General features: G+C 46.1%; 1 protein-coding gene across 4 annotated transcripts in view; it reads left to right on the forward strand.

Moving 5' to 3' along the window:
- The window catches only part of Bcar3 (BCAR3 adaptor protein, NSP family member), a 109,568-nt gene that overhangs the window by 24,228 nt on the left and 67,112 nt on the right, over positions 1-18,228 (forward strand). For all 4 annotated transcript variants that reach the window (XM_055628146.1, XM_055628145.1, XM_055628147.1 and 1 more), the window contains exon 3: positions 11,003-11,042. In XM_055628146.1, coding sequence (XP_055484121.1) covers positions 11,003-11,042 — 40 coding nt within the window. The remainder of the gene's footprint in view (positions 1-11,002; positions 11,043-18,228) is intronic.

The following is an 18,228-nucleotide window of genomic DNA, read 5'->3' on the forward strand; positions in this document are numbered from 1 at the left end:
TCTGTGGGCCATCACTCCATTCAGCTCACCCAATGCCCTCTTTTGATTGTACGTGAGGTCACACATTGTACATGTCTCTCTATGCCTGATTTAGTTCTTATAGCTGTTTCTAAGCATTCGGTGCAGTTTGGTGCAGCCAGTTCTAAGGACTCTCTTCGTCTTATGTGGGTGCTGTACCCTTAACGCTGCCTTCTCTCCTTCTTGCTCAGAATGATAGCACAGTTCTACTTTCCGTCTCTGAATATGTCTAACCCTGGGTACTTCGTGTCACTACAATCATACACTATTTGTCCTTTTGTTATTGGCTTATTTCACATGGCATAATGCTTTCAGGGTTTAGCCACACAGTAGAATATGTCAGAAATGCCTTCTTTACGATGGAATTCTATTCCTTTGGTTGAATATGCCATACTTTGTTGGTCATGTTCACATTTTGGCTTTTGTAAATGATGCGCCTATGAACATGAATCCATAAACATTTCTTTAAGATCTTGCTTTCAGTTCTGCGGGTATAGAACTGAGTAGAAGAATTGCTGGTTTATGTGGTAGTCAAGCCATGGGCGTTATAGGCCCTGTCATAATCTCACATAATGTCACATAATTCACGTCAGCAGGAGGTCCCTTACTTAGCTCCATTCTCAGCCTCATCTGGCCCATCTGGCTAATGACTATCTTAAGGTAAACCAAACTGGGACCTTCATTCTGTACTCAAAAACCCTTTACAGAGGTACCCAGATTAGTGTTCGGTTGACTCACTATAGGATTGAGTCTTGGTGGGTGTCTTTAGACTTCTGCTCACTGGTATGAGATTGTTGAGCTTGCTGGCATTGTTACAAACAGGTCTGTAGGCCACAGGTCTGTAGGTATGATGGAGAGTTTTGCTTTGAGGTACTACAGTCCCAAGATCCTGAGCGAGGAAGATCTGCTACTGTGTGGTGAGAAGGTTGAAGAGCAGAGGGGAAGCTGGGGAGGTCACTGCAGGAGCTCAACAAGATGAAGAGGAGCTGGTGGCCTAGAGGAAGGCATGCTAACTCTCAAACAGCTTACAGTTTCCCAAATATACCGTGTCATCTTGTGCCTTTGGCCTCGTACAGACATCTCCTCTTGCCCGAAGCATTGCCTCTTAACCCCATGACTTCTTCACCAGACTGCTCAGGTCTCAAATCTAGCTTGTGTGTTGTTGAGAGACTCTGCAGGTCACCGCCCCGCACACTCTCCCTCACCTACCGAAGCTGAGCTGGGCCTCTTGATCTGTCCTCCCCATTGGCCAGAGACCTCCCTGAAAGTGAGGACTTTGCTTGCCATCCTTCGTGTAGGGAAGTGCTCAAGGACAGTTGTGGGGTGAGTTCAAAGAAGTGTGGGAGATGCTGAGTGTGAAGCAGGCATGGCATTCCTGTGGGGGCTGGTCACGTGGAGGAATGCACACAAATGGATATACACAGTGAACCGATGAGCACACCGCAACATGGGCAGATGGAGTGCCAGCTCTGCAGATTTTGAGAACATGTAGAGTTATCTCAGTCTGGAATGGTTACGTAGATTTCTCACATTCCTCTATCACGTAAAGTAATTATCCTAACAGAAGTGATTCATTTTGTCGTCACACCACAAAAGATACCTATTTGGTATAATTAGCCACTAATTATACATTATTCATAGAAACCAATCCTTACAACTTTTTTTAGGCAAGCAGATCTCTGTGAGTTCAAGGCTAGCCTGGTCTACATGGCAAGTTTGAGGCCAGCCAAGGCTGCATAACGAGGCCCTAACTCAAAAAAGACATTCTGTGATTTACGACAAACAGAGAGAACTTCTCAATTTGTATTCTAACCACTCAAGAAAAGGGGGGGAGGCCTCTTTCAGCAAAATACTCTTTAAGAGGTGTAACTCAAAATAGCAAACACTCAGATCAAGGGGCCTTTTGAGAGGAAGGAAATTATCAATCTAGTTACTAATGAGAAAGTAAATTGTAGGTGTATCATTTCCGTGACTCAGACATTCCTAAAGTTGAAACTTTAAAAGTGGGATGCTTCTTAAATGACTGAGCTTGAGTGGGCAGTGATCTTATCTGTGATTTAATAAACTTACAAATAACATGAGTGTCTGGTTTCGCCTTGCTGCCTTCCCTGCTGACCTTCTTGGTACACCAGCTGCCCACCCACCAGGAGGGCCTCCAGTGCCTGCCAGAACCCCCCTTTTGTAACCAGAGATGCCATATCATGGACTCATGGAGTGGGGGTTCATAATTAGCATAAGCCAAAAATATTATTTTTACCCTTGCCCCCTTCATTTAGATTGCCAAGACCCTCTGTTTGTTTTCTAGTGATCTCTCTTGGAGAATATAAATCTGTGATTCGAGACTTCTTGCTGCAGTCTTATGTGAATGATTGGATATCCTATTTCAAGTTAGAGGCAGGTCTCTAAGGCCAATTGCTACACTATCTGGCCCATTGGGAAGGGTATTTTGTAGGAGAATGTTCTCTCCTTTCTGGTGAGCTGAGTTCAAGTGGTTGGCTGAGAAAGGAGTAGAGATAAGTATCTTTAAAAAAATTGTTTTGATTTGCTTTGGAGTGTTGGTTTTTAAAGTCTTCAGGTAGGGCATTGAACTTCAGATAGGGTCTATGGTCCCAGCCCAAGCCAGCTTGGTGTTCTGGCTCTGTCCTTAGGCTTCTCCTGCCCCATTTATGTCTAACTAGAAAACTAGTTAGGGACTCTTGCTGCCTGACCGCATGCTGCCGGGCTCCCCTCCCAGTACAGACTGCACAGGCCTTGCTGGGTTCATCTGAGGATGTGGCCAAGGGAGACATTGCTTGTACTCTCTCTCTGCTCTCAAGGCCTCTCAGATGAGGGAAACAGAATAACCCGAGAGACTGCCAAATTACCCCCTTGGAAGATCCTCCAAACAACTTGCCAGTATTTCCTTTCCATCTCATGCACAGGGCCTTCTAGTCCGCCCATGTAGAGAAGCGTGAGCTGACACGATCTGTGCTGATGTCTTCCATGTGCCAACCCAGAGCCCCGTTGACAAGAGCTTGGGAGATTTGCTCTGATTCCCTGAACACCAAGTGTCTTCTCTTGGCTTCACCTTTTGTAGGAGGATCAGGAAAGCAAGCCAGAGTGTCAGACACTTCTGATGTGGGCTTCTCTTGGTCTCAGCTGTCCAGTCAGCTGCACAACTGACCCTTTCAGCCACCGCTTTTGGGAGTGGGGATTATATACTCTGCTAGATGCCCTGTGATAGTATCAGTTAGAGGTTCAAGCACAAATCCCCACCCTCCTGCCTGATGTTCTCTGTTATCTGTAAATTAGAGAAAGTAGCATGTTCTTCACAAGACTATGAATAAATATTACAGTTTAAAAAATATTTTTTGAGAGAAGGCTTCACTATTGTCCTGGCTATCCCTGGAACTCCCTATATAGATGAAGCTGGCCTCACATTCTCAAAGATCTGCTTGCCTCCGCCTCCAAGAGTGCTGAAATTAAGGAGTGTATCGTGCCTGACTCCCTTGACTCCCTTTAGCACAAGGTAAATGCTTTGTTGTTTTATAAAAAGACAGGCCCCACCCTTATGACCTAGCTCTTCTGCCTAAAAGTAAACTGCCCAGCCCTTGACGCTGACAAGTGACTGCCAGCCTTCCCTCGAGCATGTCTTGGGAAGATGGTCTCATTGATTGGAGAACACTTTCTTAGGTGAGGCTAACGTCTTCCTGTGGGTCCACTCCCTCCCCTTGTCTAAACAGAACATTTGCTCTTTCTTGCACAGGGACCTTCCGCTGTGAGGTGACACTATCTTGTCCACTCTCTCTTGAAGCCCATTCTTTACAGACTAAATAATCTCATTGGTCAAAATCTTCTTGCCCTTCTCCTCAGTGCTGGTTTTTCTGGCTGGCCTCCATGATCCAGCATTCCGCTTATTACTGTTTTATCACTTCCAGAGCATTAGAATATTCCAGACTTGTTCTGACAAGTGGCTCCTACCTGCCTTTTGTCTGCTGCTGGACCTATCAGTGCAGCGTAGGATCCCTCCAGGTCCTTGATAATCTCATGTCTCTTATTTCATGATGTAAATATAATCACCCAAATCTGATGATTATAATGTTTCCATCTTTTCCACCATTTATTTGTGCTAGTACAGTTTACATTTTTTTTTAAATTAGAAGTTAAAATTTTATCCATTCACTTTATTTGGTTAGATTTTTTTATCCTTCAGTTAAGCTGTTGGGAGGAAGACAGGGGACTTACTTCATGTTATTTGATGCTTCTTAGACTTACACTATATATGCCTTCTTGTATCGGCACTTTAAAAAACATTTTGATGAGTTAACTTTATCCTCATTTGGTCCTCACAACTCCTATGATCTAGGAGCTATTGCTGTTCCCGTTATAGATGACAAAACCGAGGCATGGAAAGATTTTCTTCACGTGGCTTGTTGGGCCCAGGTTCTCGCAGCTCACAGCTTGTGCATGGAATCCTTCAGCATGGGTGCCTGTCCTATGAACTAGCCGGGCTGAGTTTCCTTCATGCAGCCTTTGACCACTGTGCTGGCAAGCCACCATAACAGTGTGACTAGCATGGCGGCTGGGCTGGAGCGCTTCCTCAGGACCTTTCTAGGTAGTCAGGGGCCGCCTTGGTCTTCACAGGATGCTGTTGGTTCAGTTTGAGGCTAAACTACTTTACTGATTTCTTGTAAGTTGCTTGGTCGTAGCAGTATCATGATCTCTCAGTTCCCTTGCTGAAATCCAGATATAATTTAGCTATCGAATTTCTCAGACCAGCTCAACTGTTCAGTGGATCACGAAGGGAAATACAGTCGTGCCCTGTGACTGGAGCTCTTTTTTTTTTTTTTTTTAAGCTGGAACTTACTGTTATCTAGGATCTGTCCTTCCTACCATATCTGGGTATAAAATTCCTTTCTTTCCCACCTTTCAGCTAGAACATTCTGTTCTCCTACAAAAGCATGTTGATAGTCACTGCATTCCAAACCTCAAACCCCTTGAAGAGGTGCTTCCCCTGTGCCCCTGAAGTGCCAGCTTCAGTCTCCCCCAGGAAATGAGGTCTCCCAGGTTCTGGATGGTCTATGCCTTTCCTCAGCCAGGCATCAGTTAGAATGCCTTTTTAATGTAGCAGGGGGATGCTGAGTGGCCAGCTAGAAGAGCATGCAGCAGTGGAGTGGCCTCAGTGACCTGGGACCAGCCTTATTTAGGGCTCCCACATGGAGGAAGTTCTCAGATGAACCATGCCTAGAAAGGCATTCTTGACCAGAACTGTTGTTCTCACTGACTTTCTCAGGAAGAAGAGGAGGATGGTGTTCCTTTATGTAATTTGGAGTTTCCAAATAGCTGGTCCTCAGCTCTGCCACTGGGACACCAGAGAAGCTATTAGGAATTAGGAATTTTAGTCACTTGTGTGAAGGAAATCAAAACGAGCACTCACTGGTTATGTCAGAGATGAGGGGAAATCAAACTTCCAACCTGCTTAGCCAGCATGGGAGTGGGGGGCACTGCTTATATTCCCCCCCTTTCACCTTTCTTTCACCACTTGAAGCCCTAGTTGTTCAAGAATAGCTTTTGGGATTCCCTACGTGAAGGCTTATGGAAGAGCATCTCTCTTCACTCTTTGTTTTGCTTCCTCCACCTGTCATGAGCAGCTTTTAGGAACACACTCAAAGCTTTTAGTTACACTGCAGCACAACCGTCCCCTGTTCTAATCTTAGTGAGTAGAACTGAACCCTGACCCTCAAGAGCCTTACTTTGTTGCAGACATCGGCAGGGAGTAGCTCTCTGGATAGCTCCCACAGGATTTCTCCTGAGACTAAATGGTGCGGGCACTGCCATAGAAGGTTTGGAGGGCTTATGCTAGCTCTCACATCTAAAGTAGTCCACTGAGAGGAAGACATTTCAGAGTCTTGAGTGAATAATTTAAAAACTTCCAAAAACCAACACACAGAAACCTTATCACACTGCTGTCTGTGAAGGTTGTGACTGGGGAGACCCCACTAGTTAACTGCACCCCAGATTACCTTTGCCAGTTTTGTCAGTAATTCACGGACAAGAATAACAAAGGAAGTCTTTTGGAAGATGGATGGCCTTCTGTTTGGAAGTATTTTGTAGACCATCACTACAATAGAACTTGGGGATATGTGATGGCGGGAACGGATCTGTGATTGGGACAGGCAGGACTAGAGCTATTGACCACACACAGCTCTTGAGCATCTGGACATTTTACTTAACTTTTAAGTGGTCCCTGGGACTAGTGTCAGCTGCATTGAACAGTGAGGCTTTAGAAGAAGGTCATCGGGCTGTGATGTTGTTCTCTGGTAGAGTACTTGGCTAGTAAATACAAGGTTAGGAGTTCAGTCCTGAGAGAGGGGAAAAAAAAAGCATTTACATTAAATAGATGAATTTAAAGTGTTGAAGAGATGGCTCAGTGGTTAAGAGGACTGACTGCTCTTCCGGAAGACCTGTGTTCAATTCCCAGCACCCCCATGGTGACGCACAACCATCTGCAGCTCCAGTGCCAGTGGATCCAGTGCCCTCTTCTGGCCTCTATGGGCGCTGTATGCACACGGTGCCCATATATACTTGGCAGGCAAACATTCATGCACGTAAAGTAAAAATAAGTCTTGAATAGATGAATTTTGTCTCCTAGAAAACAAGCCTCATGGTGTGTGGTGCTAGTCAGGTAACAGTTATATTTTTAAGGGTTAATTAGTTAAGTAACCCTTCCATTAATCCAGAGTGAGAAACACAGATTACCTTTAGTTAGACACTTCCCATTCAGGGATGTTCTGGCTTCATCCAGGGTTCACTGATGGCTGGGGTCTCAGTCGTCAAGAAACCCCCCTCCATGATGTTTGTCTTTAACAGGTTGTAGAGGCACGGACAGGCTGCATTGGGTGTTGAAGATGGTGTGTGGTGAGGGTCACAGATGATGAAAGTAGAGTGCTGAGGTGATGGTCCGGGAGACGAGGAAATGCTGAATGTTGTCGCCGTGTTAGATCGGTCAGTAGGAGTAAGGGTTTGAAGGACAGGCACCAACACGTCCGTGCACTGCTGCCCAGTGGGAGCTGAGGAAGACTGGCAGGCACCCAAGGGGTGGGGTCTTCAGAGAACTGATTGTACTTTTTAAAAAGCTGTTGTGTCCATCTAAGGTATGCAATGTGTTATTGTGGGAGACAAACAGATATTTAAAAGGTTATTACAATAAGGCAAAGTAACACATTATCATCTTATGTCCTTTCTTTGTTTTCAAGGGAAAAACAGCAAAAAAAAAAATCTACTCATGTACATGAGTTCCAAATGCAGTCCAGTTTTATTATCTTTATTACCTATACTCTTGGTGTTAAAGCAGAGAAATCTAATTTTTGAGTCCTTGGCTAATATGTTCATATTTTGTGAATGTACACACACTCACACACACACACACACCCCTATCATTCGGAATGAAAGTCTCTTGAGGTGGGAGAGTGTACTGGCTGTTTTTGTGTCAACTTGACACAAGCTAGAGACATCAGGGAGGATGGAGCCTCAGTTGAGGAAATGCCTCCATGAGATCCATGGGGGAGGGCCCAGCCCCTGGTTAGGGGTGCCATCCCTGGTCTGGTGGTCCTGGGCTCTGTAAAGAAGCCGACTAAGTAAGCTAGTAAGCAGCACTCTTCCCCAGCCTCTGCATCAGCTCCTGCCTCCAGGCTCTTGCCTTGCTTAAGTTCCCTGCCCCGACTTTCTTTTGGTGGTGAACAGTGATGTGTGAGCTGAATAAGTCCTTTCCTCCCCAACTTGCTCTTGGATCATGGTGTTTGGCTGCATCGATAGAAACCATAACTAAGGCAGAATGCATCTATAGTAGCTAGAGCCCATCTTTATAATGGCACTAGGAAGTGACTGGCCTTTCTCTGTGTGGCGACATTTTCAGTGAGTTTACATTAAGATAAAGGGGGGGGGGGGGTCGGGAAGGAAGACATGGCTGATACCTCAGGACCAGGCTCACTGTAATCCTCACTTTTCTGCTGTCAGTTACATGAGATTACTTTTTATTTTAAAAGTTCTGGTGAAAAGGTTCAGAAACTTTGTTAATTTTATTACCAGGTCTCATTCTTTTTAATAAATATTTATTAATGTGTACGTGTGTGTGTGTGTGTGTGTGTGAATGTATGTATGTCACATACATACAGTGTCATTGGGGGCCAGAAAACTTATTCAAATCCCCTGGAGCTAAAGTTACAGGTGGTTGTGAGCTGGAGACCTGGGTCCTTTGGAAGAACAGCAAGGCCATTGCCCCAGCCTTTAGGCCTCAGTTGCCTGTAACGAGACAGGAGGCAGATAGCACAGCCCCTTTGAATAGAGCTTGGCGATTAGCTTGAGAACGGGTTCTGCGTGAAGTGAGTTTTTCATTGTGTATTTCGAGAAAGAGGGAGTCATGCCGCAGCTTTCACGGTAAGGGCAATTGCAGCCAAGGAGAGATAAGACCGGCCAAGACACAAGACACAATTCTAAGCGAAATAAAGACTTGTGGCCTAAAGCCTTTTATTGTCACAGCACTGCTTTCAAAAAGAGTTGGAACCATAAATCGTGACATTATGGTCTTGGAATTTGACAGATATTTTCCTGAAAATGCATGACCCCCCGGAGGGAAATATTTGATACTGTTGCCAATGATGCGGGGAGGGGAGAAAACAAAAACAAAAATGAAAACTCCATCTTTCAAGTGAAAATTAGTAGTTTTGAGCGCTTGTATTCGTCACCTTGAACTTGATAGTCCCTGGTTTTCAGTAACTTCTCCAGTGAGATGAGTGGTGACATTAACAAATAAATATAGTGGTGTGTGTGTGTGCGTGTGTGAGAGAGAGCGTGAGTGCAAGAGTGTGTCCTCGTGCGTGGGTGTGTGTGCGCGCGCACACACACACAGTGCACATACAGAGGTCAGAGCGTGTAGAGTCAGTTCTCTCTTTCCACATTTATGTATTGGCTGCTAGTACTGACTTCAGGGCTTTAGGCCTTTGCTGCAAGCATCTTTACTCTTTAAGCCATGTCACCAGTCCTGTAATGGTTTTTCCTTTCTTTTCTTTTCTATTTTTTCTTCCTCTTTTTGACACAGAGCCTCTCTCTATAGCCCTGGCTGTCCTGGATGTTTTTTCTCAACTTGATAGATATTTTAATGTTTCTCAGTTTTACTTCCTAGTATCAATAGTTAGTAGAGATGACATACACAAATACCAAGACCAAAAAGTTTGACAGCCATCAGTTTAGACAGTACATACCTGTGGTTTTCTTTTTTTTTTTTCATGTTGTTGTTTGTTTTTAAAAATCATGCTTTAGGGCATGTGTGTGTATGTGAAATAAATTTTAAAATGTACACAAAATAGAAGGATAGGGAAGATGAAAATCACTATTGCAATTATTCTGACTCCGGGGTTGGGCCTCTGGGCCTGTAAGCTCCAGATGTCAACTGAGTAAAACACAAGTTTTAAGATCTTAAATTGGGGAGTGCAAGCAAAATGCTGCTGACAGTTTTGGTCACTGATGGATGTTTTCATGGGACCAAGGCTTGATGGTGTATGGCCACACTCCAGAGCGTGACGCTTCCCAGAGTGAGCTTAGCACTGTCTTTACAGCGACCCCGCAGGAGGAGGTAGCATTGTCACTGCAGACAGAACCAAGATGCCTGGAAAGAGAGAGAGCACCTCCTTCCTCAACCCCACCCCCACCCAACCTTCTCAGCCGATTGTTGCTCTGCTGCAAGCTTTGGGAGGTTGTTGGTTCACACCTGTCTTCCGTGAGAACATGCCGAATTCCTGCAGGCTTAGGCCCTGCTCAGGCCCTTTGACCCCCCACAAAAGGACTCATGTCTGACCCTGTTTTCCTGCCCAGCAGCACCTTGAATGCCAGCCTGCCCGTGTGCCTGTGTGCTCTGCCCTAAGCCACGAAGAGTCACACCAGTGTGAGGAGTGCTTATGAGTAGGATCTAGCTTCACAACCGGGTCATCATGTCCTTGACCTGGAGGATAGAACACTTTGTGTCCCAAACAGTGGCCTTGAGGCAGCCATTCATGCCCTGGGCCTTGGGGGTGAGCTCAGCCTCCCTAGGCAGTGGCTATCAGCGGGGTTTCCCTGCCTTCCTGTGGCACTCTGTCCGTGCTAAGAAACTTGCCTGGCCTTCAGAGGCTGGCCTTGCAGGCTTCAGGGCTCTCTATTCTTTCCTGTCTGTCTGAATGTGTTGCTTTTCTGAAGTTAGTCTGTGACACAGCTGTAATTTTTAAAATTGTATCTCAGGAAGTACTGGGTCTGGTGTCTCCCCCCTCTTCTCCTATCTTTCCCCTCCCTGGTGCTACCCCTTCTGTCTACTTCTGATCAGCCCTTATGGAGGATTATGGTAGACACCAGTGTGCATTAGATGAGTGATGTACTAGATATTCACTTGACTCGCTCTAGTTTATGCGAGTGGGTGGAAAGCATTCGATAAGAAGAGAAAGATTTGCTTGCGAAGCAGAGCTGGATGCAAGGACACAGGGGCTGGCCAGCTGCCCGCGGGCCAGGACCTCCATTTTCTTACTGTCCAAGTGGGCTCAGCACAGTGGCCTGCTGTGGTTGTCTGGGCATTAACCTAGAAGACGCTGGAAAGGGCTGCATGTTGGAGCATCTCATGCCGCCCCCCTCTCACTCTTGCTCCTCGGCAGTTCTGCTTTCAAGCTTGGGACTTGGTTTTAATGTTTGCGTGCCCTTAGTATCACCACCTATAAAATACTGTCACTTCCTGAGCCTGGATTTGGCTGGGAACTGTGACATGTGTGGACTGAGTCCCTGGTTGTGCCCTCTCTCTTCATGAGATGACCTTGGTTTCATTCTGACTTCCTTGTCTGTTGGGCGTACTGCCTAGGAATCGAATCGGGGGCATCTTAGGACTTAAATGGATAGAGAAAAATAGCGCTGAGGGTATTTCCCTCTGTATCTGAGTACGCGGCTCCTAACTGTCTCATATCTCTCTATCCCTCTCTTCTCTTTACAGGGATCCACATTTTCTGGACCCAACTCTGGAATACGTGAAGGTAAGATGCTACACGGTGTAGCATGTAGTTACAACTCCAGGCAACAGACTTCACATTCTAACACGGTGCCGCCGAGCACTGCCCGCAGGCTGGCTTATGTGGGGAGCGAGCTATAACCCCTGAAGCAGCCGGAAGAAATCCGGCTGGCATGGGCCTTCCGTAAGCTCAGCAAGGTTCTCACGTGATCCCATCAAAGCCTCTGGTCCTTCCCCCATGTGGGCCAGATGGGTTTTAAAAGTCGGAGTCATGGGTTTGTTTTTGTTTTTGTTTTGTAAGCTCTGGCTTACGCGCTGTAATACCTCCAAAGAGGTCTGGAGTGAGCACCATATAATCAAAGTCATTACTGTGGCACTGACATGATATTTACCCTGGGTAAACAGATAACAGGATTTTATGCATCCAAGTCACTTTTTTTTTTCTTTTTTTGCCACCAAGTGAGGTCATTCTGTTCTGTTGCTGAGTGAATTCTCTTTTTATTTGATCTCTTAGATTTCAGATTTTTGGGGATTTGGGCAGGAATTTAGAAGAAGGATTGTGGGCACAGCTTTATCTTAAGTGGAAGGATGGAGGCCCTGGGATTTTAAGACCTTTCTCTTCCTTTCTAACAGGCCCCTTCCCCTCAGTAAATAACTTGGGATGAAGCAGTAAAGCTGTTGCTCCGGGTGGGGGGGGGGGTTCACAGCCATGCTGCTTGGCTGCCCAGCCCTTCAAACTGTCTGCTTTCCACACCTTCCCTCTGCCCTCCTCCCACTTTGGGGTGTGAATATTTATTGTAATTTACTTTTAAGCTGTTATTAAATCAGGTCTCCACCCCAGAAGAGAGGCGTGGCCTGTCACACCTGGATTTTCGACAATCCAGGAGGATTGTTGTGTTTTAGGAGGAATCATGGCGAAGGTTAGGTTGTGTGACCTCCCCATGAGGACCCAGGGCCTATCTTCTTTATTGCATTTTTAGAGCGTATAGACCTGCTGTTTCTGTAGTTCTTCTCCACCTTTCAGACCAGAGGGCAGATGGGAGAGAGAGTTCTGGTCAACTTGTCTGGTCGTGTGGAGCATCGTAATGGAGTGTGTAGTGATGGGGGTGGGAATTATTCCTTCGTTTTCTTATTCCTCAGTAATGGTCTGGGACTAAGGCGAGTGTGTGAGCCTAAGCCAGCGGGGCCACCACAACACATCTGGTCGGAGGTTTGTGGCCCGTGTGTCTGCGCCTCTCCTGAATGTATCCCATCTATTTTCATAACAGGTCGTGCACTGCTAAGCACTGATGTTCCTCATACAGACTGTGTTTTGATTTGACTGTAGCAAGAAAACAGCATGCGCTAGAATGACGCAGTTCTCACTGTAAAAGTCATTCCATTCCATGGTTCAGAGATTGGCTACCTCCCACCAGAGGCCCAGACCCTCTGTTCACCAAGTGTAACCCTGATCCTTGTTCCAATAACTCATTCCTCCCCGCTTTTACAAAACTCTAAACCCCTTGTACAAGAATCCCACGATGACTTTTGCTAAAGACAGGCCATTTTAGAATAGCCTGTTTCAGTACGGTAGCTCCTGTGTCTCTGTGGTTTTGCAGCCGACAACCAACCATGATTCAAAAATACGAAACGGAAGATTTCAGAAATAAGCAGCTTATAAGTTTTAATTGTGTGTGTTTCTGAGTAGCATCTTGAATTCGTGCATGCTGCTCATCCTTTTGGTGTACCCACACTGTATATGCTGCCATTCCATTAGTCATGCAGTAGATGATTGTCACAGTATTGCAGCTCTTGTGTCAAGTAACCCTTACTTTACTTACAGGTTCCAGAGCACGAGACAGTGATGTGAAGGTAGCCCTAGGGTGTTACACTGTTTCCACGTGGCAGCCTGCAGGGCACAGAAAGTATAGTATGGTATCTATAGACGAGGGTACTATCTGTGATTTCAGTCATCTGCTCAGTGTCTTGGAATGTATCCCCATGGATAAGGGAAGGACTATTGTATTACCTTGAGTTATTGCAACTCATTCACGACTGTCAATCATGGGGGATTGGGCTGTATAGATCAAGAAGCGGTATAGTGGATTTCAGTGTTTTCCATTTATCCTGGCTTTCCCTGCCTTCTGGCAAGGTTGATGGAACTGCCCTTTAGAGTCTTTTCTCAATGGGATTTTATTTTGTTTTGTTTTGGAGAGGGTCTGGTTTTCTGTAGCATATGTTATGTTTTCTCCCTTCCCAAATCCTTTTAAAGTCAGAGCTTTAAGCTGTGGTTGCATCATTCTTGACTGAAGAACAAAGCTTTTTTTTTTCTTTTCTTTTCTTTTCTTTTTGTCTATGCCCTACCTCTGTGTGTGTGTGTGTGTGTGTGTGTGTGTGTGTGTGTGTGTGTGTGTGTGTCCTGAGGAGGCCAGAAATGAGCATCAGATCCTCTAAGACTGGAAGTACAGATGGTTTGAACCTGGGTCCTCTAGGAGAGCAACAGGTTTTCTTAAGCCCTGAGCCATCTCTCCGGCCCCCAGCCTTTTTCTTGCTTTGCCTTTGGTCTGGAGAGATGCCTGGGGAGAGAGTTGGCCCAGTATGGAATATTTGATTGCCTCAGTGGGCCAGAAAGCTCCAAAATAACATTGAGAAAGGCCTCTGAGCACAAGGTCCTAAGAACCACACCTGTCAATCTTCTTGAGTCAGTTCTGTCTATCACCTCTCTGATGGGACTGCCCCTCAGAGCCAGGCGAATATAGCAAGCAAACAGACCTGAACCAGGGGAATTGCTGCCTGTGATGAAATGATGGTTGAACAGAGATGGAGGCAGATAAGAGGTGTGGATGAAGGGAGGTGCAGTTTGCCTCCTTGACCTCGAGCTGTTCTTTCCCTACAGTCTCCTGGTGCATCCAAGCATCAAGAAAAAAAGAAATTCTACATTAAGGCTGCTGGGCCATGAAGGGCCCTTCTGACAGGTTCATCATTGGCCTAATAAGCTAGAGTCAAGGGGTCAGATGTTGAAGGGCTCAAAGTTACCCTAGAACAGAAGCAGAAGCCTCAGTGGCCAAGCCTCATCCGAAAAGAAGCATTCAGTCATGGCAAGAACGTCTCCCTGGCTTCCCCGTCATGAAGCTGCCCTCTTCCTGCCTGGCCCAAGGGAGACAAGGTGCTGAGGCGTCCCCATAGCTGGTGGCTGGTCTGCAGTGTCAGGAAAGACAGGGTTTGGGGGGAGAGAGAATCCAAACTTTGGCTCTGCCTGGTTCTGCATCTTTCTTGTGCCTGAGGGTTTGTATTTGCAGCACACTAATAAGGCATGAGGAAGGAGACCTGTTCACTGTTGCCTAGTTACCTAAGTTCTTCCCGTGTAGAATGGAAGGAAATCCACTAGGCTGAGCTGCCCCAGGGTGGTGGGTGGGGTTCCTGTTGGACTTCCCACCTAGACCCTACAGGCTGTATTCGACGTGTGGATGGGACAGGAAAATAAATAGCAGATCTGTAGTAACCCTTAACCCCCCATGAGGCGGGGGTGGGTGGCATCTCCTTCCTTACTGATTTTGTCTTTCATCTGCCCTTGGAAAGTGTTGGGTTTGTTTTTCTTCTTTTTCTACTCTCCTCGTTTCATGAATCCTCCCCTCACATTTTTTCCCCTCCTATAATCGCTCAGAAAACTGTCATCTCGAAGGTCTGACTTGAGCTGTTTTATGTAATCATGGAGTCTTTTCTGTAGTCAAATATAACTGCTCCTCACTACATCTCAATGAGATTGGAATGTAGACATCTCACCGGCCCCACCTTTCCTGCTGCCTACCATGTAGTTACTGACTAGGTTAGTATTTCACAGCTCTGGAATTTTCCTCTGCGTATCTGGCATACCTGATGCTAGATAAAACCCAACTTTTTTTTTTTTTTTTGTAAGTAGAAGTAAACAGCTTTTAGAGGTAGTAGCCCTGGGCATAGCTGTGGCAGACTTTTGTGCCCACTTTCTTCCTGCCTGGTCTTGTTGGATGCATAGCTCCATTGAGACACATTTACTCTGTGTCCAGTTTCTTATACATGTCAGGTGATTGCTTAGAAAATCTGACCAAATTTGTTAGTGATGCTGAAACCATTAGTAATGGTTCAGTGTGTTGTTCTTCTAATGGAAACTGAGTTACATATCCCTTGGGTCTTCCTCAGCAAGGAAAGTTTAGTACATACTTGGGTTTTAATTAATAGATAGTGTGACCTTGAACTTAACCACCTTCTGTATGGATTCCATCTTCCCCATAAATGAGATCATTAGGAAGGGTTTTTGTTTTTCTGATTTAAACATTTTAGGAATCTCTGTGTCTGTGAGAGACCAGAGAGGAGGGCATTCTTTTAGCAAGTGGTAGAAGCTCTCACACCATCGCTATGTTTTGTTCTTGCTTGAGACGGATTATGTAACTAACGCTAATCACAGACTTGCTATGTAGCCTAGGCTGGCTGGCTTGAAATGTGTAGCCCTCCTGCCTCAGCCTCCTGAGAGCCTGTATCACAGACGAGGGCCACTTCCTGCCAGCTGTGGTAGCACTCTTGATTAGAAAAGTTGCTGTTCCAAGTTGTATCTCGGACATTAGGACCCAGGACGTGATGGATAAGATAGCCCTATTAACTTCCAAGGACTGGAGACTCACGAGTATATTTGCTTTATGATCTGTTCTGTCGCACTTAGAAAACATTCCCTCAAGCCCTAGATGGTTTGTAGTCCATTTATTTTGCATGTGCGTACGCATGGAAATCAGAATCACTTGCAGGAAGGAGTCAGTTCTCGCCTTCCACTGATACGTGGGTCCTGGGGATGGAACTCAGGCTGTTAGGCTTGGCAGCAGTCACCTTTGCTGCTGAGCCCTCCCAACAGCCCTACCTTCTGTTTTTTGCCACCCTTTATTCACTTGCTCTTACTGTCACTCTTTTGTCGCTCTTTACCCTGTTTTCCTGGGCCTACTCTGTTAAGCTTCAACAGTTGTCCCGTCTCCTTGTACTAAGTTCCATAGGCTTAGCCTGTCCCCCCCCTTTTTCTTAAGTGCATCTTCCTTTTAATAATTAAAAATTTAAATGATATGTAGTTGCATCACTTCCTTTCCTATTCTTTTTCCAACCCCACCCAGCCCTACCTCAACTCCATCTCAAACTGACGGCCTCATTTTTATTAGTAGGACGATACACATACAAATATGCGTAAATATAGAAATACACGAGGCTGTATTTATATATTTGTTTAGCTTGGCCTGTGTGCATACCGTTTCAGGGCTGACCGCTTTGTATTGGATAACCAATTACAGTGCTCATCTCCAGGAGAGGCTAATTCTCCCTGTCTCAGTAGTCATTAGTTGCCTGCAGTTTTTGTCTAGACATGGGGCCCCTGAGATTTCCCCCTTCCTGATTAGCGCGTCTGTTGATATCACCCTTGCTTGGGTCTTGTTTAGGCAGTTATATTGTGGAATTATCTTGGGCAAGCATTCCTGTCATTTCTAGGAGATACAGTCTCACATTAGACTTCCTGGTCCTCTGGCTCTTAGCAAGCTTTCTACCCCCTCTTCTGAGACATTCCCTGAGCCTTAGATAAAAGCTTATCTTCCATTATGCCAAAGATGCTCATTTATTTATTTATATTCATTCATTCATTCATTCATTCATTCATTCATTCATTCATTCATTCACATCCTGGTTGTAGCCCTATCCCTCCTCCCCTCCCAGTCCCACCCAAAGAGTCCAAGGCATAAATCTCACTTGGAAGGGCAGACAAAATAGACGGAGGTAGTAGTTGAAGAGAGGGAACGAGGCAGGAGAAGGGGTGTAGAGAGTTAAGAGGGTGGAGATCAGTCCTGGGGAGAGCAAGGGCAAGAGGGCAGAAGGCCTGTAGAGAACAGAGAAGCTGCCGGTGGGGACATCTCTGTGACCAGCTGGAGACCTGAGTCAGGGTGGGCTCCTGGGGGGATATGAGGGGGACTCAAGCAGAGACTCCTGGTAGCAGAGGCCATAGAGACTGAAGAGGACACCCATTAGTCTCCTAGGAGAGGGAGGGGAACACCAACCCACCCACAGAAACTCTGACCTCAAATTTACCCTGCCTACAAGATACGCAGGGATAAAGATAGAGATTGAGCAGAGACTGAAAGAATGCCCAACCAATGCCTGGCCCAACCCAAGAGCCACCCTATTGGAGAGTGCCAACCCCTGACTCTGTGAACAATACTCTGCTAAGCTTGCTGACAGGAGCCGGTCAGAGTTGTCCTCTGAGAGACTCTACCCAGCAGTGCCTCAAAACAGATGCTGAGACTCACAGCCAAACACTGAGCAATGAGTAGGGAGTCTTGTGAAGATTCTCTTTAGCTTCTTCACACAGATGGCCCACTGCTACTTTAGTGAAATCCACTTTCTGGGCATGCTTTAAAGCTGAGGAAGGATGTGACTGGTAAGAGCAAGGCTAGGTGATTTTCTTCTAGGGAAAAAGAAATGTTTATTATAGACGTCCTACCTTGAAATAAATTACTTTTAAAAAAAAGATAAGTTAGAAAGCCCCGGTGGAGCAGAAAGTGTGGGCTGCCTGTACGTTCAAGTTAGCGATGAAGCGGCAAGTGTCCTCCGGCCTGCGGGCTGTGGACAGCATAGTGTGGCCTGCGCTCCAGGGAAGCACCAGGATGGGAGGCAGCCTTTGTTCCTGGCTGGGTTCCTACTTGTCGGCCTTAGTGGATTCTTGTGGCCCACTGGTGAGCATTAAACTTGTAGTCTCCGAGCCTGCCTTGCAGGTTAGAAGAAATGTCACAACACTGGGGCTATTGTGCTGAATGGGGACCAGAGCCCTTCCACTTCTTCCTTTGGAGCCCAGGGGAGTCCCAAGAGGCTTAGAAAGCCGTCCTTTGTGGGGTTAATGCTGGTTCCCAGAGGGTCTTCTAAGTCTATAGACATTAGTCTGCCAAAGGCTCAGATCTCAGTGAGGCCATTTCCCCACAGTCGGCCTGGGGTACCTTAGGTCACCCAACAGATGAAAAGAGAAATAATTATGCAAATTCCAGCACCAAGAATAAGCAGCCTGGCTGTGGGAGGCCTTGGTAGAAGAGGGGGCAGCAGGGCCTCAGCTCGCCTTTTGTGCTCAATATGGCTGCAGCCATGGTCACGGCTAAATAGCTGTCTTTGAGGGAAGTCTTTTCTTCCAGCAGGAAAACAGGCGAGTCTGCTCTGAATTATCCAGCTCACAAAGTCATGAAAGG

The sequence above is a fragment of the Psammomys obesus genome, unplaced genomic scaffold (genome assembly GCF_907164565.1).
Source record: "Psammomys obesus unplaced genomic scaffold, mPsaObe1.curated_primary_1811, whole genome shotgun sequence".
NCBI classification, from domain to species: Eukaryota; Metazoa; Chordata; class Mammalia; order Rodentia; family Muridae; genus Psammomys; species Psammomys obesus.